Below are 26,360 nucleotides of genomic sequence, written 5' to 3'. Positions count from 1 at the left end.
GCTTGGTTGGGGTTGTAAATTGGGTGGGGTGGGGTCTCAGGGAATCACCAGGGCAGAGCAAACAGCAATGGCTGCCAGTCAGCCCTGCACTGGAGAGGTCCCCGGGTCTCTGCATCCCACACCCCCGTGCAGGAACAATGATCACTGTGAGCACTTCTGAGAGAAAGCCACCCTCGCGTTCCTGTCCCGATGCCAGACAGTCCAGTTTCTCCCCGTATGTGCCTGGGTCCCCCAGAGTCTCACCCGGAACTGGAGTTCAGAGCAAGCGGGAGCTTGTATCTCCCTCCCGGTTAAAAGAGCAGCACATCCAGGTGCCAGCACTTTCCGTGCCTCTGCACCTCTTACCAGTCTCACTGTGCTTTCTTCACCTCTTAGTTGTGCAACTTCCACTCAGCCAGCTTTCCCGCAGTTCTGGGTGGTAGTTGTTCTGCCTTTTAGTTGTAATTTTGATGTGGTTGTGAGAGGCAGCAAGTTTAGGTGTTTACCTATGCCTCCATCTTGGTTCTCTAGGACTGAAGCTTTCTCAGTCCAATCAGAGCTGCATAGCTATAGCATCTTCACTGACCTATTAGAGCAGCTCCATTCCGACCAATCAAGGCTGTGCTTTTTGGACCAATCAAACTACGAGGATTTGGAGTACTCATTTGCAGGAGGAAAGACCAGTCAGGGGCCAGGGGAGGGAACTTCTCTTCTCTCTACTAGTATAAAAGTCCTCTCCTCTCTGGCTTGGAGAGTGTACTGTCCCTATCTACCAAAGACAGAGAGTACCTTTTCCCAGCTAGAGCTGAAACACCCAAGTCTCACTGGAGCAGGGCAAAGCACAGCAGGAAGAGCAGACTGGCATAGAACAGGTCAGCACAGGTGCAGGTGGAGCAGTCTGGAGCAGAGCACAGCCTCCTCGCCCCAGGGCCACCTCACCCCACGGCCATCTCACAACCATGCTGTTCCACAGCTGTGCTGCTTCAGAGTCAAGCTGTAACACTATTGAGCTGTTCCATAGCCGTGCTGTTCCTGGCAGTTGTGCTGTATCATGAATGAGCTGTTTGCACTGAATCAAGTTTCCTTATTCTCCGCACCCCAAATTTGGGATTCCTATTGGCATTGAATTGAAGCCAACAACCATCAGTTGACAATATATTTTTATATATTAGAGGTTTTAGCCCCTGGCAAGTGAACATTTTTATATAATTTTGAAGTTATAGAAAAATTGCAGGGATAGTGTTAAGAAATCCCAGAGTCATTAATTGTTTATGATCTGCCCCATTTGATTTATTATTCTCCTTTTCTCTCTTTATTTGTGCCTATATCTACACCTTTCTCTCTTTCTTCCTCTCTTCCTTCCTTCCTCTCTTTCTCCTTCTTTCCTTCCTTCCTTCCTCCCTTCCTTCCTTCCTTCCTTCCTTCCTTCCTTCCTTCCTTCCTTCTTTCTTTCTTTCTTTCTTTCTTTCTTTCTTTCTTTCTTTCTTTCTTTCTTTCTTTCTTTCTTTCTTTTTCTTGCTTTCTTGCTTTCTATCTACCTGCTCACATACCTACCAAAGACATCCTCTTATAGATAGTACAATTTTTGAAATCAGGAAATTTAACATTGATAACATACTATCATCTAACTCACTAACCAGTTTCAACTTTTATCAGTTGTCCCAATAAGACACTGGAGGCATTAAGAAAATATAATTGTTATAGACATCATATTTGTTTCCAGTTTATTACGGCCCTCTTTAAGAGAAATTAAATACACAAACCTCCTAAGAAGGGGAAGAAAATATAAAAACATCACTGAGTAAGAGCCCATCATGATTTTGTGATTTCTGGAAGTAGGTTCCAGGGAGGGCTCGGGATTTGGACATGCCCCAAGGGACTGAGGGTTGCTGAAGGTCCTGCCTCAGGTTTCCTCCAGAGACCTTCGGTCACACCACATTCTCCACACGCTTGCTATCCTCACAACTACCCATCAGCACTTCACGAGTAAATGAGTAAAGATACAGACTAATACTAACTCTTTCAAACTACAAATGAGATCCAGATATGAATATAGTGACTGTGGCCAAGTGCTGCAGCTCAGAGGTTGCAGGGCTGGGAGGAGGACCAGGTGCTGTCTCTCAGTTATCTTTGAAGTGAGCTGTGCTAGAGTGACTGCTGGGAATGGACAAGTTCAAGTCTCTCAGAAGAAGCTATTGGACACAAATTCCTCCAGGTGCTTCATTTCTGGGGTTCACTTACTAGTCAGAACACAGTGAACATTATATAAGACTAGAGGCCCAGTGCATGAAAATTCATGCACCAGAGGGGGTCCCTCAGCCCAGCCTGCCCCCTCTCACAGTCCGGGAGCCCTTCAGGGGATGTCCTACTGACGGCTTAGGCCCACCTCTGCGGGAGGCGACCAGACCCATCAGGGGAAGGTGCCGCTCCCATCACCCCGCTGTTGCTACCACTGCCAGCTGCCATGGCTGCCTTGCCCTGGGCCCTCGCAGCTGCTGCAGTGGTTTTGTCCGGAAGGACATCCAGAAGACGTCCGGTCTATTCAGTCTAATTAGCATATTATCCTTTTGTTAGTATAGATAATGACACTGTCATTCAAGACCTGAGATGAGGCTCCTTTTTGAAAGCACTTGTGGCAGGGGGTAAATGGACTTGAAGACAGTGATTGGAAAACTTGCACAGATAATTTATTGGCCAGAAAACCAAGTTACCATGAGGCCTATCATGGAGGCTTTGTCATTATATTGTTGTACCTCAAAAGACATGTACACTTCTTATAAATTAAAGTATTGGAACAACAAGCATCCAAAATGTTCTAACACACGAGTGATAAGTTACTTACGCAAGTTTTTCTTCTTCAATGCGGTTAACCTTTCCTCCGACATAGATTCTTAATTTACAGTCTTTCCATTTTTTTCTGAGAGTCAAGATATAGGGGATAAGGAGTGTTAGCCCTGAAAAAAAAACCAACACAGTAAATTATGACAGAAAAGATGAGTATATCCAGCTGAAAGGAAACTACAGCTTTCCCTCTTTTTTCATTCCCACACCCACAGCTCCTAAATCATTTAAAGTCTTAGGAGAACACTGAAATGTTATTCTTTAACTGGTATCTTTTTCAGATACCTCCCCATGTTGTTTGTTAAATTTATCAACACAGAAATTCTGCTCCCTAGTGTACATTCCAGAAAATTTTACCTCCATCATCAAACAGCCACCAAACATCAATTGTGCCCTTTCCTTGCTTCTTCTTAAATTGGGTGCTGGCTTCCACCAGCTTCTGGTTGAACTCCCCCACGTGCATGGACTGGATGGTGTTAATGCTGCTGTCTGTGATGAAAGAGAAAGTAGTGTATCCATTAGCCTTTGAGGAAAGAAACAAAATAACGTTCCAATAAATCTATTCAGGAAAAATAGAGGAAGGGTCATGCATTCCTAACTATTTTTTATGCTTATAGGTAAATAGTGAGCTCTTTTCTCTGAAAAGGGGAGATAAAGGTCGAATCCCACAGTAATATTTATCACCTTTAGTAGTTCAAAATGTTTGATATCGGTTTTATGATTATAATTTTCATTGTGGATTATTTTCAAGTCCTTAGTAATTGGTCTCAGAGTGGAATTATTACTTAGACATATAACAACGCTAAATTACCTGAAAAGAAAAATCTTGATTTTTCCAAAAGTCAAATATAACTCAATTTAATCATACTTTCAGATTTACTTGAAAGTAAAACATGTGATGATCAAGTTTTCCTGAAATAAGCAAGTGAACTGGAAGTATTCCTTCATTAGGCTATGCATTCATTTGAGTGCAGTTTTGATGTAAATTCCATGAATGCCCGGATTGTAAAGGGAGCCAGGGATAATGTGCACCTTGACCTTGTATGATCCTTCATTCCTAATGCCAGCCTGCTTTACTCCTCTGCTTTCTTTTCAAGGAGTCTGTGAAGCTAAGATGAAGCCATTTGAGCTATTTGAATTTCTGTGAATGAGATGAAAAAGCCGGGAAATATGGAAAGAGAAAATTCCTTTACTTGAGCTATACTTAAGGGTGCATATAAAATACTTTAAAAATTTTTTTAATGCAATTTCCAATCTAACATGGACACAATGAAAGTGTTCTAGGGAACTAGGCCAGTGGTTGAATCGGACCCTTGTTTCTTTTTGCCAGCAGGGATTTCTTTGTTACACTGTATATATTATTTCTTATTTCCATGTCTTTCATGGTTGTGACTTTATTGCTTATTTCAAAGAGACGGTGTCACTGTAGTGCTTAGAGAAGAGCCGACAGCCGCTCACAGCTTCCTCTCTGATCTAAGAGGTTCTAAAGATCCTTTGTTCTGTCTTTTGCTGTTTTCATGTTTTGGGCCTGTCCATTCTGAAGCAATTATCTTATATTGTTTTTATCTCCCTGGGACTGCTGAGGGAGAAAGTAAATGCATTTACGGAATGGACCAAATTCTGCCCCCACTTACATGTATATCAAAGCATCCAGAGGACTCAAGTATGAGCACCTGGAGGCAAAGTTGGTCTTGATCTAGAACTCAAAGAGTTGTTAACCAACAAAAGCCCAGAGCAGTGAAGGGGCCTACATTAGAACTGTGTCTGAAATTTTAGGTGTTGAATATAAAACATAATATTATTTTGCTTTTCCAAACAATGAGACATGTTGACTTTCAGAGGAGCACATTTTTGCCTAAAGTATTGTGATGCAGAAACAGGTTCCAGAATAATAACAAGTCCCCTTTTATTAATAAGTACATTAATGCTTTCCTGCTCCCTCTCGGCTCCTGAATAGTATTGGGCTATGACTTTGAATTTTCCATTGCTTTGCAAGACTCTGCGATTGAATGGAGCAGATTCAGTGGATAGGTAACTCTTCTCATGAATAAACCAAATATTTAGAAAGGAAGATAGTAGTTAGCATCCAGAAGGGGCCTACATTAGAGCTGTGTCTGAAATTTTAGGTGTTTTCTAATATTTACACCCTTAAAGTCCCGATATACCACTCACTTAATATTTAAACACATCATTTTCCTATAAGATGGGTATATATAAGGGTGACAATACATATTTGGCTCTATTTATAGCCCATGCAATAGTTCAGGTACCCAAGGGTACCTCTAGTATTTGAAGGCATATACCGGTATAAAATTTTATCCTGGGGATATAGTAGGAAAACAAGGAAACAAAACGAAACCTTTTCCAGGGTAGGAGATAGCCTCTTCAGAAGGCTGGATTTTGTCAGCCTAATCCAGAAGCCTGCTAAATCTCAGTTAAAACACCAGTGGATGACTTCAGTAACTATGGGATTCTTTGTGCATGACAGAAATAAATGTTAACATTCTAATTTTCTACCAGCAGAGGTCGCTGTGGACCTCATTAACATCAAACTGCTGTGTTTATGGAAAGAGCAATTTTCAAAAAATAAAATTTAAAAAATCAGATGTTTAATTCACCTGTTTATGAAATTTATAGCAAGATTTCTCATTTTCTGGTCCTCTGTTCCTGGGATGTATACCTGATATTCAGATATAAGTGCGCTACTCAGCCAAAATCTATAGGTAATTAGTATCAATAAAGTTCAAGTCCAGAATTCTGGTCTGTGACAAAGATGCTTTTTTTGAAATTGGAATTCTAGCTGGATCTCTCATTCAAACACCTGAATTGTCTGCAAGGTGTGTGTGTGTGTGTGTGTGTGTGTGTGTGTGTGGTGAGGTTGGGTGCTGGTTTGTAAATCTTAACCCTTTTTCATCTTAACTAAGAAATTTCTGTTTCATGGCACTCAATCTGCTCCCTCACCAAATATTATTTTGAAAGAAAGTTTTTTACAGTAAGATTGTACAAAGGGCTTGGCATTATGGATAAATGACAATAGCTTCTACTTTTCACCCATACGACCTTCTTGAAAAAATGTCTTCAGTTCTTAGTCAAGGCCTCCAACATCTTAGATGCTGACTTCTCACCCCTGCAGATACTGAAGTCTGCAGGGTGTGGAGGGGGAAGGGTCACCTTGTAATATTTCTCATAAATGTAACAGTACTTACCTTTCTTAGAGGTTGGCTTAGTAATGTTCAACTTGCCAGCTTTTTTGAACAAGCCTCGGATGCCTCCACCTCCTTCTTCACTTTCATTGTCTTTGATGGTGGCTTCCAGAGCCAGCCTCTCCTGCTCCAATTTCTCCAGCTCATCTGGTGAGAGAAGACACGATCTCTTACTAACCGCAGAGAGAGGAAGTGTGTAGGAACACTCTTCTAGACTACCTTCATATTAAACATGGAATATATGCAATAACATTTATTATTATATGATTTTTCCTGAATGATTATTAAAAAGAAATGTATGTCAGTAAATTATATTCAGAAAATAATACCTATCCAGAAACTAGCTCTGTGTTAATTATAATATGTGAAGTCACTAGGTTTTTTTGTAAGGGCTATTTAATGCCATCTTTACTCACTTCTGGCAAAAACCCAAAAGCCAGACCCACTGAAAGTAAGATCTTACACACTGAAAGCCACTTATTTCCTGACTGAGTTACTGCGTCAGATGTTTTACAGTGGAAGTGACAAAATGGCAGAAGTACACTGGGTATAGATCAGGCACACAATAATGCCTCCTGAACTGAAACATAAGACTAGAGAGTAAGAATTAAGAAAGATAACCAAATCTTATAATAAACTTTATGGGCTCTGAATACAAATTACAGTGAACAATATCCACCAGCAGTTCTTCCCGACGAGCAAAATACTTTCTGGGGTGACCAAAGCGAAGGAAGTAAAAGCTGAGATGTGTTGTGCCTGTCTGAACTCAAATTACTAAAAAGGGTCTCAGGACACTCGAGTCTGGAATAAGAGTCGGGCTGTGCAGAATTTCCTGCCCACGGTTTAGGTCCACTATCCAAACTTGGATGTTGTGACTGGCTGGCTGCCTTTTATCTTTTTTGGATTCTGATTGTGACGAAAAATTCCTAGCTGCTATGTAATGCATTGCATCATTTTCTGACCTCAGCCTGCGTTGGATCAGGTAAGTAAAGACTTCAAAAGCAATCAGATGGCAGTGCTAAGGAATGATGGGCTTTTCGCTCACAGCGAGCAAGGTGGCCCTCTTGTCAGATCCCCTCATCTTCTTGTCTGCTGAGAACACAGCCGTAGAAAATGAGCAATGTTCCGAGACAGAGAGCAGAAAACCGAGATTCAATGATAGGCAATACTGGTAGGGCTTCTGTAAATGTCAGCCCTCGGAGCCTGTTGCCTTATCTATCTGGGAAGCGAAGCTATACAAACTCTGGATTTATCAATTATGCACTAACTAAATCTGTCAGGACAGGCACATCCCTAGACGGTGCTGTTATTCAGCTGCACGGAATGGTCTGGCCCCTTTCCAGGTCTTAGCAATTAATCTTTTGCCAGTGGCATGAGATTTAAGGTCAAATCACCCATGTGATTTCCCCAAAGCTTCAAAGGTTCTCAAGACCAGCAGCTATAGAAAATCTGAGAAATTAGACTGATGGTATTAAAGCTCAGACAGGAGTTGCTTACCCCTGACTTTTGAAAGGTGAACACAGGCTGCCTTGCACGGGGAGGTCATGACCGATTATGGCTCTGCTGCTGGCTTTATGTGACATGAAGCAAGTCATTGATTTTCTCTATGCCTCTGATTCTCTATCTGTGAAATGGAAAATTGTAACCTTCCCCTTTCCCTAGCACCGCAAAAAGAATAAACAACAGTTCTGGCATGGGGCTTCGGAGCTCCTTACAGAACAAAGCAACCAGGGCATTCTCTAGGCCGAGTATTTATGCAACTCCTGGAAATGGGCTTAGTCATGCAACGTAAAGTGAGTATTTTGGAAAGCCCGGGATTTATCCTAGCAGTCACTATTTATCACACACTGTCTAGGTGCTGGGGACTGTGCTGCATGTTATTCCTCAGCAACAACTCTGAGATAGTTACCATGAATGTTCTCATTTTGTGGATGAAGAAAGCGAGGTTCAGAAAGGTTGAGTAACTTGTATGATGTCACCCAGCAAGTAACAGGGTCCAACCACAAAGAGGTCTGCTTGATTCCAAATCCTGCATGCTTCCAACTTGGAAGACCTTTTGCTTTTGGTTTATTACTATTATTTCAGAATTGTCTTGTTAACCCCTAACCCTTCATCCTCAGGGGAACCGGAACACTCAGGCACATGGTATAATGCAAGTTAATTCCCCAAGTTATAGCCCCTCAATTGTAAAGAGAAGACCCCAACGGTACGGGTACATATGGCAGGCTGCCCAGAGTAGCAACATCGGCAGCATCCTGGCCTGGGTGTCAGCCCCCCACCCCAGCTGTCATGTACATTTTTGGGGTGCTGCAGGGGCAGCTGTAGAGTAACTGCTCTCTGCAGTCAGCTGGAAGGTGCACATTTGTGAGTTTCTTTGGGGGCAGCGGGGAGGGGTTCCTTTGCTCTCCTTTTTTGGCTGGCTCCAGCACACCCCGTGATTAGCCACTAGTTGCCATGTTCTTTGTCCTCTAGTTTGGACAAAGGAGAAGAGGAGATAAATCCTCCTCTGTAACAGAGTCAGCTGGCTGAGTGCACCGGGAGCTGCTCCCACGATTTGCTTGAAGGTATGTGCACAGCCCATCCCGGACAGAGCACACTGCAAACGCCCAGCCTGAGAGACAAAACCAGACGTGGTTTGAATGAGGCAGATTTGGCAGTTCTCTCGAAGATGATGGAGACAAAGTCTATTCTAAAGGCTACAATCTGCTCACGTGGCCACCTGGAATAGGCACCGAGATTTTGCAAGTTCTTATTAGAGTTAATTCTTAATTATTCACTTTGTAGGTAATCTAAGGCCCCCCTCTGTGCCCTCCCTCCCTTTCTCATTTCAGCACCAAGGAGCAGTGATGTTTGATGCTCTGTACGGCTTGCCTCTGTTTGCGTAAGGAATCAAGAGCAGACTTTGTCAACACATTTCTTTCAACAGGAGTGCTGGCTAGCTGACCATTAGTCACAAGATGGGTGAGCCAAGGTAGAGTGAGCAGATAGATATAAAGGGATGTCCACGAGGCTGACAATGAAAATGATGCATTTCATCACTGCGATCACCACCACCATCACGACTCCCTTTGTGACCTTCAGGATTCACAAAGCCCTTTCCACACAGTATCTTATTTGATCCCAACACCAGTACTGGGATGCAGGCAGAGCTGGTAATAGTCTCCCCACTTTAATGTAAAGGAAACTTGGGTTCAGACTGTTCAAGTGATTTGTCCAAGGTTGTACAGCTGGTGAGCCAAGCCTTCTGCTTCCAGTTCTTTACCAACCTTCTTCAATGATGTGCTCTGACTGCCTATGGAAGGAATACCCAATCTGCAGTTTTTTTAAAGAAACCATCCACAGATTTCCGCATCAGAGAAATTTACATAATGCTCTACATTTCTATAATACTCTTGCTTCAATCTTTCTTCTTTCTTCCAGTAACTATCACTGTGGGGCACAGAATATAGTTTTAAGATACATGTGTATTTTACCCCCACTAAACTGCAAACTCCTGGAGAGTAGCTTAGGTTATATTTTATTACCGGCACTTATTCAGAGTTTATTTTGTGCCAGGTACAATGCCAAACAGTTAGAAGCCATCATATATTTTAATGCAAAATAATAAATCTGTAAGGTAGGTACTCTAATTATTCCAATTTGAAAATGTGAAGTGAAACACAGAGAGGACGAATAATTTGACTAAGGCCACACAGCCAAAAAGGGTCAAGCTAGGATTTGAACCCAGGTCTGTCAGATTCCAGACCCTATGTTTCTACTTCACATACTTCCTCTCTCGCATTCTTAGTTGAGCCCACACCTCTCTGCTAGTGCCTACCACCAAAACAAGCGCCCAAGAATAGTTTGCTGAGAAATAAAAAGAACAGGTCAGTGCTGCTAATATAGTTCAACACATTTGAAAGTATTTTCTCTATAAAGGGAGAAAAATGAGTGGATAGTTGCCAGGAATGGGGGCATATAATGTGTGTGTAAGGAATAGGTATAAAAGACAGTGTTTGAAAGAAGTGAAATGAATGCTGTATACAAAGGTATGGAAACAGGGGCTGATGGAATATGACAGAAGGTAGGACAGGTGGATTAGGTGGGAACTTTAATTTTCCATGTAAGATAACTCCATACTCCATCATCTCGGAAAGCAACAATACAAGAGAGACAGAGAGAGAGAGAGAGAGAGAGAGAGAGAGAGAGAGAGACGAAATCCTGCCCTACTCTCATTCCAAGATGAAGAGAATCCCTGAGGTTGGATGAAAAAGCTTAGGCTTTAGGGTCTCTCAGTTGAGTGGGTTTCTAGCCAATTGTTCAAACATAGCCCCAAACATTTCTCATAATAAAAACAGAGAATGAATCCTGAGCTGCATATTCATGCACACGCCAACTCACTTGAATAGTAGTTACTCTATTTTCAAGTGCTTTACAAATTGACTAGAGGCCTGGTGCACAGATCCATGCACTGGTGGGGTCCCTTGGCCTGGCCTGCAGGGATTGGGCCAAAACCGCCTGGTGCATGGGTTCATCTAGGGCGTGTCTGGTCTGTCTCGTCCAGTCCCAATCGGCCAGACCCAGCAGCAAGCTAACCTACCAGTCAGAGCATCTGCCACCTGATGGTCAGTGTGCATCATAGCAACTGGTAGAAAGGTGGAACGAACTGTCGGACACTTAGCATATTAGGCTTTTATGATATAGGATTGTGTGGTAACCAACTGGAGTCACCATATTTTGAAATCTAATTTAGTTGTCAAGATTGCTTCCACTGTTCCATCCTCAGTCTTTTTTTTTTTTTTTTAAGATGTCTTTTAGAAACAGGCAAGAGTCTACTCATTACAATTCCCTTTGAAGTTTTAGGAGAGAGAGTAGTCAATTATCTCACAACAGAAGGGAGAACAGGGGAACCTCCTGAGGAATGGCATCCCTCCCACTTCACAGCATCCTTTTTCTTTATTAATTATTCAATTATGCTTCTTTCCTTGGTCAATCAACTCAAAGCTGTAAATGCTCACATGAATCAATGAGCCATAGCCTGGTGAAGTCTAGTTGAACTGAAGGCAGGAAGCAATCCTGCCGTGGTCACCTTCCAATCAAGCAATTATTTACTACGCTGCCATCTGTCTTTATTTTGCTAAGCCACTTCCTCAGACACAGCAGAATCCCCGCGCTCTGAGATGGTCATAAATCGTGCAGCTCTTACATGGAACACTTGACCGCAATATATTGCAAATCACATGTCATCACTTTAGTTCCTACCAGAATAATATGGGCTTTTTGTTGAAGTTGGCAGACTTGCTGAATACCCCTGGGAAGTGAACAACATGAAATATCGTGTTTTTTTGTGTTGTTGGGCAATAAATTAATTTATTAAGAGACACTATCAGCCTCCAGTATTGGATGAGTTGCTGCAGTACGCAAGTGAGAGTGTTATGAGCATCGATCTTATTTATACAAAAAGTTATTCTCTTCACATAAGCCTGTGACACAGTATAGAAATGATTGTCATTAGCTGGCAAATTACCTATAAAGCTGATTTCTATTCACTGCTTTATTAACTACAGTATATGGGCACTCAGAATTGCTAATATTTCCTTTAAATTATAATGTGTGATGACACCTTGGTGCCTGTGTTGGAAAAGCTATGATGATAATCATTAACATAGCATAATGCAATACTTAAGATTTATCAGGCTCTTATTAAGCCTTATATTACAGTATAATATAATGAAACACAAGCTTATTTCTTCCAATTCAAAATCTAATATGAGGGTTGTGTTGTAAATTACATAAACTTCAAAACAATGCATGGAAATGTGGCGTAAAGTTAATTTCTATCATTATGCTGTTGTTTTTCTGCATGTTCTTCATGTAGTATTTGTGTAATGTTGTTTTTTGTCTACCCCAGATAATTGGTACTTCTAATTATTTTATTAGCATCCAACTGTATTTTCCCTTTCTTGACTAAGAAGCAGAAATATTTCAAACATCAAAGTTGATATAAATCAGATACTTCCCTTGGGAAATTAAAAGGGGACACAGTTCACTGCCAGGATTCTTTCAGAAATACTACATACAGAATGAGCTTCCCTGTTGCTTTATAGAACTAAATTGATGGTGCATTTTGGGGGATGGAGCAGTGAAGGGGGGGAGCCATATTTTTTCAGCTACATCACATCTTTCAGCTTGAAGAGATCAACATCTATATATATAAAAAGCCAGCAACCATAACGCCATAATGACCGGAACGACTAGTTACTATGACAGTCACTGCAGCCAACCTCCCGTGGCCCCTCCCCCAAGCCAGCTCCACCCCCAATTGCTCCCCCTCACACCAATCAGCGGTAGTGCTGGCCGGCCAACCTCCCACAGGCCCTCCCCCAGCTGCTGACCCCCAATCGGCCCCCCCACCCCAACAGGGGGTGGGGCCTGCCGGCCAATCATCCGTGGCCCCTCCCCACAGCCAGCCTGGCCCTGATCAGGCCCCAATAGGGGCGGGCTGGCCAGCCAACCTCCCACCGTCTCCTCCTCCCAACAGGCCTGGCCCTGATCCGCCGATTGGGGCCGAGCTGGCCAGACCCCACCCGTGCACGAATTCGTGCACTGGGCCTCTAGTAAGATATAAAGCAAATATGTAATTTAAATACAATCATATTTTGTATACTCATTGTTCAGATGGTAAAACATTATAGCACAAAAACCAGGCAAAATTAAAGTAAATATAGAAATTTAGCAACACAGCAGGTCTCTTAAGATTAGGTTTTTATAATTGTCTTCAACATCATGTCTATCTTACCATAGCCAGGCAGTCCCTATGTTGGGTTTTGAAGAAATAGGTGAATAGGTTGGGTTTTGAAGAAATAGCCTTGTTCCATTTCAATATCTCAGATTTTACCATTGCCTTTCATTATGTAAGTCACTGTCCTCTCTGGCTTTCCTTTTTGAAAGGCAGAATAGTGCTTCAAACAGGCATGAGTTTGAATCTCAGCTCTACTGACTACCAGCCTTGTGAATCTTGGGTAAACCTCAGTTTCGTTAGTTTGTAAGATGAGGTCAATGATCATACTTTTCTACAGAGGATAGTTGGGGTAATAAATGTTATAATATATGTGAACATGAAACATACTACATGGCACATAGTAAATACTCAAAATGTTAGCTATTGTTGCTACTATGATATTAAGTTAAACTAGGAAGGAATATATAAATTAATCATGAATACTGAGGGGAAATTAGTGTATCTAGTCTGTAAATGTAAAAGGTCTATAAAAAGAGAAAGGGGCATAAAAAAGGAAGGCTGAAGGTACCAAAAACATATTTTGCATAAGATGAACTCTATTCTCAATTTTTTTAAAGCTCGTTGTATATAATCACAGAGTATATATATCAGATAGTGAGTGGTTCTCTACCCTATACAAACTCTTGATTCCTAGTTTCCTCTTTTTTCTTCTCCTCCCTTACAATACACCAGAATGGTTGCATCAGAATATTCACCTAATCCACTCCTGTTTCCTTCTGTTATGATGGTGACATTAGTGAAATAACGAAATAGAATCTGGACCCATCAGGCACCAGCGCTCTCAAATCCCTCACAAGCTTTTCTTTTCTGCTGGACCTATCCAGCAAAACCTTGATCCTCCTATACTCTGGAGATCAAATGTCACTGGATAAAAACTGGAAAACTAGAGAAATTGCTTCAACTTCAAAAACAAAACAAAAAAAGAATTGAGACTACTGTGTACAATCCTCCTCAACTCCTCAACTAATGACTGCACTCTTACAAAACCACACACTTCATCATCAATTCTCACCTCTTTTACTATAATTTTAGAAGATGAATCATTTTTCTTATGTCTCAGGCCAACTCTTCCATCCCTTCCCTTCCCCTGATTCTTCCTGTTCCTCCAGGATCTTACTCCAAGAGTCATTCTTGCATGCCACCTCCACCCCCCCTCCCCCGCCATGTTTTACCTTCAATCTTTCCCACTCTCTTGGGCCCATTTTTTCAGTTGGAAAACATGCCTTTCTCTCTATTCTAAGGTCTGTATCTCTCCCTGTAGTAAACCTCCTCAATCTCATTCCTTTCCTTATCTAAATTTCTCAAAGTGATTGGTCACATCCATATTCTCTGCTTCATCATCTCATATTATCTCCTCAACCCACTGTAAACTGGATTCTGTAAACACTGGTCTACAGGGATTACTCTCACTAAGCTTATCTCTGCTGTGTCACTTACATTTTATTCACAAATCTTTCTGGTGTTTTCTGGTGTCCTGGACAATTCTGATGATTCTTCTCACTTTGAACACTCTGCTGCCATGATACCACAAACGTGTGGTTCATTTCCCTCTCTGATAGCTCCTATCCTGCTCCTCCTTTGGGGCCTTTTTCCTGTGCCTGGGGGCTCTCAATTACATACTCTTTTTGGGCTATATTTTCTTTTCTTTTTTAAATTTCTTTATTGATTAAAGTATTACATATGTGTCCTCATCCCTCCATGGGCTATATTTTCCAATGTCGTAGTTTCACCTTCATTATGATGTCTCCTTTAAAAAACTTTATTAGTTTGGTAGGGCTACCATAACACATACCACAGACTCACTTAAACAATATAACTTTTTCAGTTCTAGAGACTAGAAGTCTAAGATTAAGGTGCTGGTAGGATTGATTTCATTCTAACGACTCCCTGACTTATAGATGGCCATCATCCCACTTTCCTCTATGCTTGTCTGTGTCCTAATCTCTTTCTATAAGGACATCAGTCCTATTGAATCAGGGCCCACCCTAATGATCTTATTTTACCTTATTTGCCTCCTTAAAGATTGTATTTTCAAATACAATTACATCTGAGATCAGGACTTCAACATATGAAATCTGAGGGGACACAATTTGGCCCATAATATATCCTAAATCTACATCTCCTGCTCACAATTCTCCTTTAAGTCCAGGACTGTCTAACTGCCTATCGGACATTTCCAGTAGAATTTCCCGCAGGAGATTCTTTAAAAGTGAACCAGGCATCCCTTCATTAAACCTACTCTTCTTCTTGTGTTTCCCATTTCCATTGGTAGAACCATCATTCATTTAGTCAGCCAAGGAATATTTTTCCACTCCTCTCTCTCCCATATTCGGCACATCCAACCAACCCCAAATGCTGCTCTTCGTACCTCCAAAGTACTTCTGTCTCTTTTTCTCCATCCCTCACTCTAGCTCAGGCTGTCACCCTCTCTAGCTTTGTATATTATGAAAATCTTTTTTTATTTGTCTCTCTGTTTTCATTTACTCAGGTCCATGCCAATGTAACTGAAAGAGTATGAGATTTAAAACCTAAATTTGACCACATTACTCTCTCAGTTAAATCTCAATAGTTCTTCCTCATTGCTTACAGAATATGATCCACATTTTTTTTAATATGGCAAATGAGGTCTTTTAAAATCAGGATCTTATATCAGCAGCCTCATATTTCACTATTGTCTGCTTCAACTTTTCACTTAAGTAACACTAATTTGCTTTTGGTTGCCCATGCTTTCTTCCACATTCCCTTGCCTTCCCACCTTTGCTACTGCTCTCCTCTTTGCCAGGAATGCTAGTCCCCAAACGCTCTCATTTTTTTTCTTCCCCAACATTGCCTAGTTAACTCCTACTCATCCATGAGGTCTCAAAACAAAGGAAATTTCTTCCAGAAAGTCTTCTTCTTAGATGCCTCTTCTTTCCCACAATACCCTATAAATATATCCATCGTCACACTAATCATATACTCATTTCCATTACTAGGCTGTGAGTCTATTGAGGACACAGACTCTTACTCATCTTATTGTACCCAGTACTGATACCTACATCATGGCTGCTACATAAGAGCTACCCCAAAAATCCTGTTTTGGTGTCCATGTCTTCAGTGGGCTCCATTTTAAAGGCTAGTTAAAGAGATAAGTCATGGATTACTACCCTGTCCTAATACTTCAGTGACTTTTTAGATGTATTCTTTATTTTATACACAAAAGGGTATGTTTAAACTTTAAGACTAAACAAGTAGTTGATCCTTGAGCAACGTGGGTTTGAACTGCGTGGGTCAAGTGAACTGTGGTCAATTGAACTATGCAGGTCAATTAAAAAAATCCTGTATAAGTGGGCCCACTGTCCTATAGAAGAAGCAGAGTCACTAATCTGAATTAGCGATTTTGCCTCTGGCTTAAATTCGTGATTCACATAGCAAGATACATTCAGGCTCATTTCCATGTGAGTTGTAAACTAGATCATAGACTCTTAAAGACAAAATACATGGTTTTCCAAGGAAAGCATCAATCTTCATTTTTTCTGAAACATCTTGCAGAAATTAATTCGGCAGGTTAATTTACCGAAGGTGTTTATTTTCAGCGATGCTGGCTTTGTGGTTTTGTGATAAGAAGAATAATTGATGACATCCCTGGAGTACTCTATATTTCTGGTTAGCGGGACAAAGGCCACCTGTGTTAGCAATGGGGAAAGCACGAGAAGTGTACAAACCTCAGGTCAGCTTAAGAATGTAAGCTCTGCTGTTATAGGGTTTTGTCCATATGGTGCACTGGTCTAACCCCAGCACCTAGAACTCCATGCCAGCTGTGGAGTAGAGGCTCAATAAATATTTGTTGGTTGAATAAAGAAAGTACATACCTTGTACCTGAAGAACCTGAGAGATGTCAAAGCCTTGGCTGATTCTGACTATGACCACACCAATCTCAAAGTCAAACGCATCGCTGAAAGTGGAAGCAAAGTGGTTAGTGATTTAAATGACTCTTTAATCCTCAAGCTTTGGACAAATATTAAACTTGTTTCTAAGATTTTAATGTAATTAAATTAAGGAAATTCACTTTAAAATACAACCAAGAGTTGATAGTTTTCTGTTAGGTTGTTTTCCCTTTATACCCGTAAAAAACACATTCTGGGTAAAGGTAACTCATTCATTTACTCTGGAATCAATTTATTCAAATATACTATCAACTAGAATTTGATTAAGGGCTTGTAACATACTTTTTAAAAAATTTGATTATTTTTCTAATGCAAACAAAAGAATCACTGAAATATTTAGAACAGAGAATTTTCAGACTGCAAAGACCCTTGGAAATTATCAGCCAAATCTCTTTCTCTATTGAGGAAGAATCCTACAACATTTCTGATGTCAAGTTCCATGTTAAAAATGTCTCCAGTTCCTCTGAGGAACCTTCACCAGTGACTTTGGACAAACCATTTGAAGCAGTGCTTTTTCATGGCAACCCCATGCTGTTGAAGTTGGCTGTTGTGCCTTCACTACAAGGAATTAGATTATCTGGAAGGGAAAGAGAGCCTTGCTTTCTTTTATCTCCATTCTTGTAGAATTTTTTTTACTCTGCCCGTCAATATGGGGCAAACCAATGAGTCCTTTGAGTTCATTTAAAATTCTCCCCTTGGGAGTTCCTATGTTCAATCTTCTTTGGATCAGGAGCCCAGGACCCTTTCATTGGGTCACCCTCCCTCAGAAACAAGGCAGGTTGTGATCAACTCACTGTACACAAACAAGATTTCAATAGCCAAAGTAAACCTAAATTTTCAAATTATATAAAGATGTTCAGTATAGTATGACCATTCATTTAAAATGAGTATGAAATTTAAAACCTAAATTTGACCACATTATTCTCTCACTTAAATCTCCTCCATAGTTCTTCCTCATTGCTTACAGAATATGATCCACATTTTTTAATATGGCAAATGAGGGCTTTTAAAATCAGAATCTTATATCAGCAGCCTCATATTTCATTACTGTCTGCTTCAACTTTTCACTTAAGTAACACTAATTTGCTTTTGGTTGCAAAACCATAGGTGATCTGTACTTAACAAAATAGACCCATTCTAGTGAAACTGCCACAAGGTAAATTCCTGATAAATCTTGTTTCTAATTGTCCTAGATTATAAAAAGCAGGCAACGTGTCCCACAGAAATATTTGGATTCTGTGTTAGGCAGAATCATTTCAGACCCCCAAAGACACCCACATTGCCATCACTGGAACCTGTGGAGTATGTCACTGCGTGGCAAAAGGACTTTGCAGATGTGATTAGATTAAGAACCTTGAGGTGCAGAGATTATCCTGGATTTTCTGGGTGGGCCCAGTGCAATCCCCAAGGGCCTCGAGAGTGAAATTGGGCGGCTGAAGAGGTTGGTGTAATGTGATGTGAGGAGGATTTGACCCACCAAATGCTTTGAAGATGGAGGAAGAGCCATGAGCAGTGGGCAGCCTGTGGACCCTAGGAAAGGGAAGGCCATAGACTCTCTCCTAGAGCCTTCAGAAGGTAACACAGCCCAGCCCACACCTTGATGTTAGCCCAGCGAGTTAGTGTTCAGAATGTTAACCCACACAACTTTAAGCTAATACATTTGTGTGGTGTTAAGCCACTAAGTTTGAGATAATTTGTTAACACAGCCAACAAAAACTAGTACAGATTCTAATTAAACTTATACCATTCTTAAGAATATTACATGTATTTAAAATCTTTTATTCCAAGAAAAATGGTAAAGTACTAATCTATTGTAAAAATATCTTTCTGATATCAATAAAACTCTGCTTTAAGCCATACAACAAAACGACCCAAAAAGTCAGAAAGAGAAATATAACACAATATGGTTGTATGGTTGTCTTCCTTCTGTATTGACCCATTTCTATGGTAGTAAAGTCATTTAACTTTACCAAGCCAGCTAAATTTTATGCTATACAAATTTGAGCCACTTTAAAGCTGAACTTTATTACACAAAAGATCAATCATTAATTTGGTATAAAAGTCAGAAGTTTCTTCAGCTTAATATTACTAGGTTTGATTATTTTGGTCTCTTTGAATTTCTAGACTGTTTTGGATGGTGGGGAGGTTAGAATATGATTCCAGGTAATTTTGTATCAAATAATGGACGCTATGACTAAGGTTTACATATTTCTTTTCATTCCCAAAGTGAAGATAAAATTTCTTTCCTTGACATTTCTTTTCCCCCTCAAAGGTAAAGATGGTCACTGAGGATGCCTTGTGCCTCTCCATAAGTGTAGCTTCTGTCTTCTCTTATGCAAGAAGCAAGCCAGGCAACACTTAGGATGTATAAGTACTTCTTGAGGCAGTATAACCTGTGGTCAGGAGCTTAAACTTTGATTTCTGATGACCCTGGGTTGAAATTCCAGTTCTGTCACTTACACAACCCTGCATGTTTTAAGTTTTAATGTCTATGTCTCTTCTTATAAAATGGGAACAATAGTAGTGCTTACTTCAAAGTCTTCTTGTGAGAATTAAATGGGATAGCTCATGTGAAGGGCATTAGCCTGGTGTCCACTCATCCTTTAATGACTATCATTATTACCTTTAACCCAGGACTCTCCCAATATTTAAGGATCAGATGTCACATACCATTGAAAACCCACTTTCTCTGCACTAACCAACACTGCTACATGGCAGAGGCAACTGGCATATGGCACCGTCATATCAATAAAGGGATATCTGAGGCTTTGGGCTAGTGACTACGTTCCCCAAGGCTCAGAAGAAGATAATGACTGAATTGGGCACACCAGCTTGTCCAAGATTCCAGCTGTTTTGAAAGAAAAATTCCTTTAGTAACCACCTATCCTTTGTTTTTAATCTCATAAATAGGTTTTAAGGTTGTAACTCTTAATATTGACTTTTTTCTTTGACACCAAATTCCCCCCATCCTGTTTCCTCTGATACTATGATTTCCCTCGAGTTCTATTATTGGCAATGTTTTCGCTTTGGTAAAAAATTCAGAGTACTGGGGGAATGTCCTCTTTTCAGGCAATTGAATCCAGTATAACAATGTCATGTACTGCCCTGGTTAGTGCTTTATAAACAACACGTCTTGAAAGCCATCACTTACTGTATGATTCCCACGTAGTTTTCAATCTCTGTTAACTGAGCTTTCCTCCAGTTTCTTTTATATCCAATCACCAGAGTGTTTGGTTTCATTCTTCCTAAGCCTGAGGCCTAAACAGAGGAGATAAACACATGGGCAATCCTTACTGTACCAGGAAACCACCACTGCAAATGAAGAATAAGGTCTGACACGGGGGGGGGGGGGGAGGGGGGGGCGGGGGGGCCGGGAGGAGGGGGTAGAGGGGGCGAGGGCATGTGCCGGGGTGGAGGGGAGGCTGGGGGAAGGTCAATGGGGGAAAATAAGGAGACGTATGTACTACTATTTGTAATACTTTAAACAATAAAATAAAATTATAAAAAAGAAAAATAAGGTCTGAAAGAGCACTGAAGTAATGTTCTGATGATTCGGAAGATTAGATTACATTTTAGTGCATGTCCTTCATGCCCATACCCAAGCATAAAATAGAAAGATTAGTTCTAAATCATCTCAGCCATAAATGGATTTTAGATGACAGAAATGTAGCTTTTCTAAATTAGCAGTCATTTGCATTTCTTCTGACACACTCATTAAAATGGTTCAATAATTTAAAATCAAGTGAGGGTTGGCTTAACTGTTGGCATGCATGCTGTAACTTAGTGGTTCAAAGCTAATCTCCACCTGTTACATCCATAATGTCATTAGCAATAAAATCCATGTTTGGAAAATTCTTATATACAAAAATTACTGAAACTTCTACCTATATTATTTATTGAAGAGTAAATGAGCTATGTTTCCAGATCCCAATTCTTTTATATGACAGCATCATTAATAGCCATCTTCCATATCAGAAGTTTCATTCCTCCCATTAGATGACAGGATATGATTTTCAGTTAATTAAATTTAATCCAGCAATATTATTGAGCACCTATTAATTGCAAAGTAGTATGTTAGGTGCTGTGGCATGGTAGTGAAACATACCTGTTATTTGGCCTCAAGGAGCTTAGAATAAAGTGGAAGAAACAAGATATTCACAAATAATTTTAGTTCAAGTGCAAATGCACTAGGAACTCATATGGAAGTAAAAAGAAACCCTGAATTCCAGTTGAGGATTCATGGGTGGCTTCATGGGAGAGGTGACATTTGTCCTAGATCTTGCACGTTGGTGAGAGTGAAGAAAGGGCATTCTGGATTATGAGAATAGTGAAACTAATGACCAGAACAGGAAATTTTAGAGAGGAGAGTAGCAAGTAGAAGAAGATAAGCATTGATGGAGGGTTCCTAAAAAAAACTTTGCTTCCACCACATTTGGTATATTGTTCTTAGAAATGTACAGGTAACAGAATAGCTCATTTGGCCCAGGGCAGATATATGGCAGTATGGATGTAATCTTTTCAATGACTAGTTTGGGGATGTGGTCATTCATACCATAATTTCTTAGATGCATAGAAGACTTTATCTAATACTAGAGGTCCGGTGCATGAAAATTTATGCACTGGAGGTGGGGTTCCTTTCCCCGGCCTGCCCCCTCTCACAGTTTGGGAGCCCTCAGGAGCGGGAGGCAACCCGGCGATCTGGGTAAGGCGACGCCCCATCACACCTCTGCTGCTGCCACTGCCGTCAGCACAAGCCTCGGCCGGCCCTGCTTACCTGAGCCTCAGGCCATCCCTGGGTGGCTGGGGGGCTGAGGGGGGGGGGGACTCCGGAGGCAGGCGTATGGAGTGGCCGGGCCCACCTGGGGGCAGGCCCGGCCTTGCCATGCACCTACTGCCCTGGCGGGGCTGAGGGGACTGGGTGCCGCCATCTTATGGCTGTGGGTACCGCCATCTTTGAGGGTGGGACAGTAATTAGCATATTCCCTCCTTATTGGCTGTGGGCACCACCATCTTTGAGGGCGGGGCAGCAATTAGCATATTCCCTCCTTATTGGCTGTGGGCGCTGCCATCTTTTCGAAGGCGTGAGGGTCAATTAGCATATTCCCTCTTTATTAGCTAGGATGGTATCATTGTCAGTGCCTCCCTTTGTTACCACGTTGTCCTGCCCTTTGTCATGACCTCTCTGGACTCCACTTTTCTTTGAAGAAAATCATGAGAACAAGTTTTATGCACTGCCTTTTTTTTTGCTTCTGGATTCATATATGAATTGTTTTTCATACCTATGTCTTTTCTTTCCCTGTTCGTATTATGTTTGTTATCTTATTCCCAGTAAAAATGTTTATTATTTTTCCAATTTTCTATGATAATTTCATATTAAATGTGTAACCTTCCCAATGTATTTAATCAACGAGCTACTGAAAAGTAGCTTGAGACTGAAAGAAAAATCAGCATCTTGCGATGACCTCTATTTCCATTGGTTAGCAAATTAACGACAGATGAAAAGAGGCTCGTTTGGGGTACTAGGTCTTTCAGAAATGGGCCCTCTGCATGTGCAGCCACTGCGCAAGTGCTCGTCAGGGATGTTAGAGACAAGAATGCATCGAAGACTCTTAATCTTTAAATATTACAATGTGAGCAATATTTTTTCTTTTCTGCCTACACTAGCATCAGAGTTATCTGGATGCTGTTCAGAATGTTGACCCTCCTGTGTGTGGACACTTTGAAAGCTAAATGATTAATTTGGTATATGTAGAATCAGGGCTATTCAACTATGTTAATGCCAGAATGATTAGAAAGCCGAAGTCTCTTGGATTATTTTAAGGCAACTGGCACTCCAAATTATGAAGATCAGAACAAGGGGAAGCATTTATGAACTTACTATAGAAGGGGAGGAAAAAAGATATAATGAGTGAGAAAAGATGGGAGACGTGTAGGCTTTAGTGTTGAACCACAGAAATTATTACATTTTAGTCAACATTCTGGAAATAATTTAAAAGGATAGAGAGGTTTTTCATCCTGATCACCAGGCATTTATTTAGCCTAGCAGCTGCCCTCACACCATTTGCAAAAGAAAAAAGGAAAAGAATGTTTCACTTGAGCATTACTAGATGCGAAAATAGTTTGAAGTTTTAATAGGATCCTGAATGTCGTCAACCATCAGAACAAATTTGCATTTCAATAAATATGGGGACAGAATGTATGCTGTTGGCCAAAGGCAATCTCATTTTCCATTTCCAGTGTATGACTCATAGTTTATTGTAATAGAACCTCTCCGCTTTTGTTTTCGCTTTGCCTATCCCCAGGAATTCAAAATGTATTCCTTAACCTGCATTGATCTCTGAGGTTAGACTGCGCAAGTCCATTTGTTCTGGGAGCTTCATTAGCGTGGAGTGCTAATTGTCCTTTACTTCTGTGCTCATTCCTTCAATGCTAGCCTTACCTGAAGGAGACTTCGGACACCATCCCTGAAACAATCTGCAGCCACTGCAGCATAAAACGCCTTGATTTTGTTCTTTATAAGCCAGGCCTGCTTTTTCGCCATGCCACTGTTCATCTCTTTAACACACAGCTTGCGCGGTCCCTGTATGACACAATGAAATATTGGTTAGAAGCTCGGCTATTACACATCGCACTGCTGTTGTTTTCTGAAAGGCAAAAATAGCTGGCGATGCCCCATTGAGTTAAGAAATGGGAAAGAGGGAAAACACCTCAGTAAAGGGGGTTCACGCAGATTCAGCCTTTTGGAGAGGAACTGTGCTGCTCCCATTCTTCACTTTCTACCCAGAATGTCAGATGTGTTAATACCTGCTTAATTAACTGCCTCGTGCTGAAGGACAGAAACAGCTCAGGGCATCATGGCACATGAGGGAAATGCGAAAAAAGTGATGGCAGAAGTTCAGAATAAATACACAATCTACCTTTGACTCAATAGCGAGAGCCTCTTTTAAGAACACCAGTTAGAGTCGGAGCCCAGTTGCAAGAAATGGACAGCGCTCTTGGGAACCAGAGCATGACGATTTGCAAATCCTGTCGTGGACTACCAGGACTTGACAATTCTACTAGGCCCATTGGTTGCTTTTTGTGATAAGGATACGGCTGCATCACTTTTCCCCTTGCAATGTTGACATACTCCCACTCAGATAAATCAACATTTCCCACTCCCTCAAGGAATCTGGTGGGAACAAAAGCTCACATACCTAAGGCATAGGAAGAATACAAGAGATTACGCGAGAAGGGGGCAGGTATTGTCATGGCAGATGAAGCATTTTGTAATTTCAAGATTTGAGTTCTGGAAACTCATTTTTAACTAAAAATTTTATTCTTGTTCCTCCTACCTTAAAGGTCCAATCTAGCTTTTCCTTGCATTATTCCAAATCGATCCAAAAGGTTATTTCTGAGTATCTACCATGTGCTGACAGGGTACAAATCTATTATTTTCTTGGGAAACTATTTCAATTCACGGAGAGATTTGAATTTTGTTGGCTTGTCTTAGATTTCTTACAATACACCTGGAATCTTGATAAAATGCAGTGTATCGGTCTGGAATAGGACTCGAAATTCTGCATTTCTAACAACTCCCGGGGACATGAATGCTGCTGGCCCTCAGACCACACTTGGAATCGCACTCTTAGAGGGTCTCAGATTGGAGAGAAAGGGCTCCGATGCATTGAAAAGACACCAGGCTTTCCGGCCAGACAGAATGGTTTTCAAATCTAAGCGTGGCCACATTGGAGGTAATTGATGATCTCTGAGCTTTTAGATATTATTCTGAAAACAGGGATACCAATCTCTATCCTTTTGCAAGGTTGTTCTAAGTAGTCATGATAAAGTCTGGACCATAGTAGGTGCCTGTCCAAAGTTGATTTTTATTTTCTTGAGTGCTCACAATCTCGTTGAAGCTCTCAACCTAATTCTACAGCAGAGATGAAAGAGGGCTGAAAGGGGAACCAGTGTTGGGTTTAGGTCTGGCCCTGGCACTGAAGAGCTGATACCTGGGTATGTCATTTGTCCTCTTTGGATGTGGGTTATACATTTCAAAGAATAAGGGAATTGTCTAGCTTATCACTGCCCACTGTGACAGCCCTTATCATATATTACTATTGAGCATTTGAAATGAGGCTGGTCAACAAGGAGTAGTGCTAGAAATGTAAAAATCATACTGAATTTTGAAGCCTTAGTATGAAAAATAAAGCAAAATATCTCATTTATAATTTTATATCGATTGCATTTACTATTCTGAATACATTACATTAAATAAAACATATTTTTAAAATGAACTTCACCTGTTTTTTTTTACTTTTTAAATTGGCTACTAAAATGTTTAAATCACATTTGTGGCATGTATTAACTTTATATTATACAACACTAGATGATCTCTGGGGTCCCTTCTACTTCAAGGTTCTATTTACATGGGATCAGATTCTTCAGGTACTTATTCCTACCGGAATATTTTCCATGTGACAATTTCTCAAAACAGTTTGGATGACTTATATTACATTTAAAAGGAACAAGAACCTTTCATGAAGATGGGGAAGGTAAAGATATAGGAAGGGTAGTTAGTAAACCAGAAGACTTAGTCTAAGGAAAGGTGTCATTATGGGTCAGACTTTCCTCAGGGTTCTAGCTGAATGCCTTCTGAACCACTAGTCCTTCTGGGGCATTCTAGACCTTATCAACTTCAGAAGGAATATTTTATTCAAGTAAATGCAATGATAACAACAGCCATGAAATAGAAGAAAAACCAACAGCTAAGAAAGGTATCAGACTATCAATATATTGAGTTGCACCACAGTGACTTTGAAACCCTGAGGAAACTGGCATTTATTTTAAATAAATACAGTGTAACATGTCTATTTGTAATACAGAAATCCAGATTAAACATTAACTGTGACAGAGAGATTTACTTTAATGCCTAAATTTGCCATACTGAGAAGTCATAAAAATATTTCATGCAGAATCTCTCTTGGCTAAAAAAATTATAATATTCTTTTAGCATACTTATTAATGTGAGACAGGGCTGCAATACAAATGTAGTCAGGAAAGAGTAAACTAACAAAGAGGGAAATAATTATTCACGATTCAAATATGTCATAGTCACAAAAATGAATTTTACCACCCTATTAAAATATTATAGTGATTAGCTCAGCTAGGATCCAAAATATGAGTATATAAATTAATTCAGAATTTGAACAAAGAAGCCTTAAACATCTTGAATATATTACAACTGACGTTTATTGAGAGAATGATAAAGAAATTATAATTATTTAATCTGGAGAAGTTGATGTGATACTACTTCAAATAAATTAATATTATGAAAAAGAATTTGCAAAGGAATTCCAATATCCTTGGGATTAAATAGGGGAATTTGGTCCAAGTGCAGTGTCCTTTCCAACTCTTATTTTTCAAAACATTGAGAGTCCTATTGCTCTGCTTATGCTTTTATTGTCGCTCTGGTTAGACTGGTGGGAAAAATAATTTTTTCTTTTCTGATTTATCCACATTTTATCTGAACATGCATCCTAGTGCCCATTCATAGATCCTTTCCTTCTTCTTGTATTTGGTCATGTCGTTATTTTATTAACACCATGATAGAAACTCATTGACTTAAGGAGAATAGTGCACTAAAAAGTG

The 26,360-nt window shown here is 40.4% G+C and overlaps 1 protein-coding gene across 3 annotated transcripts in view; it reads right to left on the bottom strand.

The window, feature by feature from the left end:
* Positions 1–26,360, bottom strand: part of SLC12A1 (solute carrier family 12 member 1) — a gene marked incomplete at both ends in the record, with an annotated part of 83,747 nt that overhangs the window by 11,140 nt on the left and 46,247 nt on the right. For all 3 annotated transcript variants that reach the window (XM_079769324.1, XM_079769322.1, XM_079769323.1), the window contains 6 exons: positions 2,822–2,933; positions 3,178–3,309; positions 6,027–6,170; positions 16,656–16,738; positions 19,882–19,988; positions 23,170–23,310. In XM_079769324.1, coding sequence (XP_079625450.1) covers positions 2,822–2,933; positions 3,178–3,309; positions 6,027–6,170; positions 16,656–16,738; positions 19,882–19,988; positions 23,170–23,310 — 719 coding nt within the window. The remainder of the gene's footprint in view (positions 1–2,821; positions 2,934–3,177; positions 3,310–6,026; positions 6,171–16,655; positions 16,739–19,881; positions 19,989–23,169; positions 23,311–26,360) is intronic.

This window comes from Cnephaeus nilssonii (assembly GCF_951640355.1).
Source record: "Cnephaeus nilssonii genome assembly, chromosome: 4".
In the NCBI taxonomy this organism is placed as follows: Eukaryota; Metazoa; Chordata; class Mammalia; order Chiroptera; family Vespertilionidae; genus Cnephaeus; species Cnephaeus nilssonii.
Note: the sequence above shows the minus strand (reverse complement) of the source record. Positions and strands in the feature narration are given on the sequence as shown.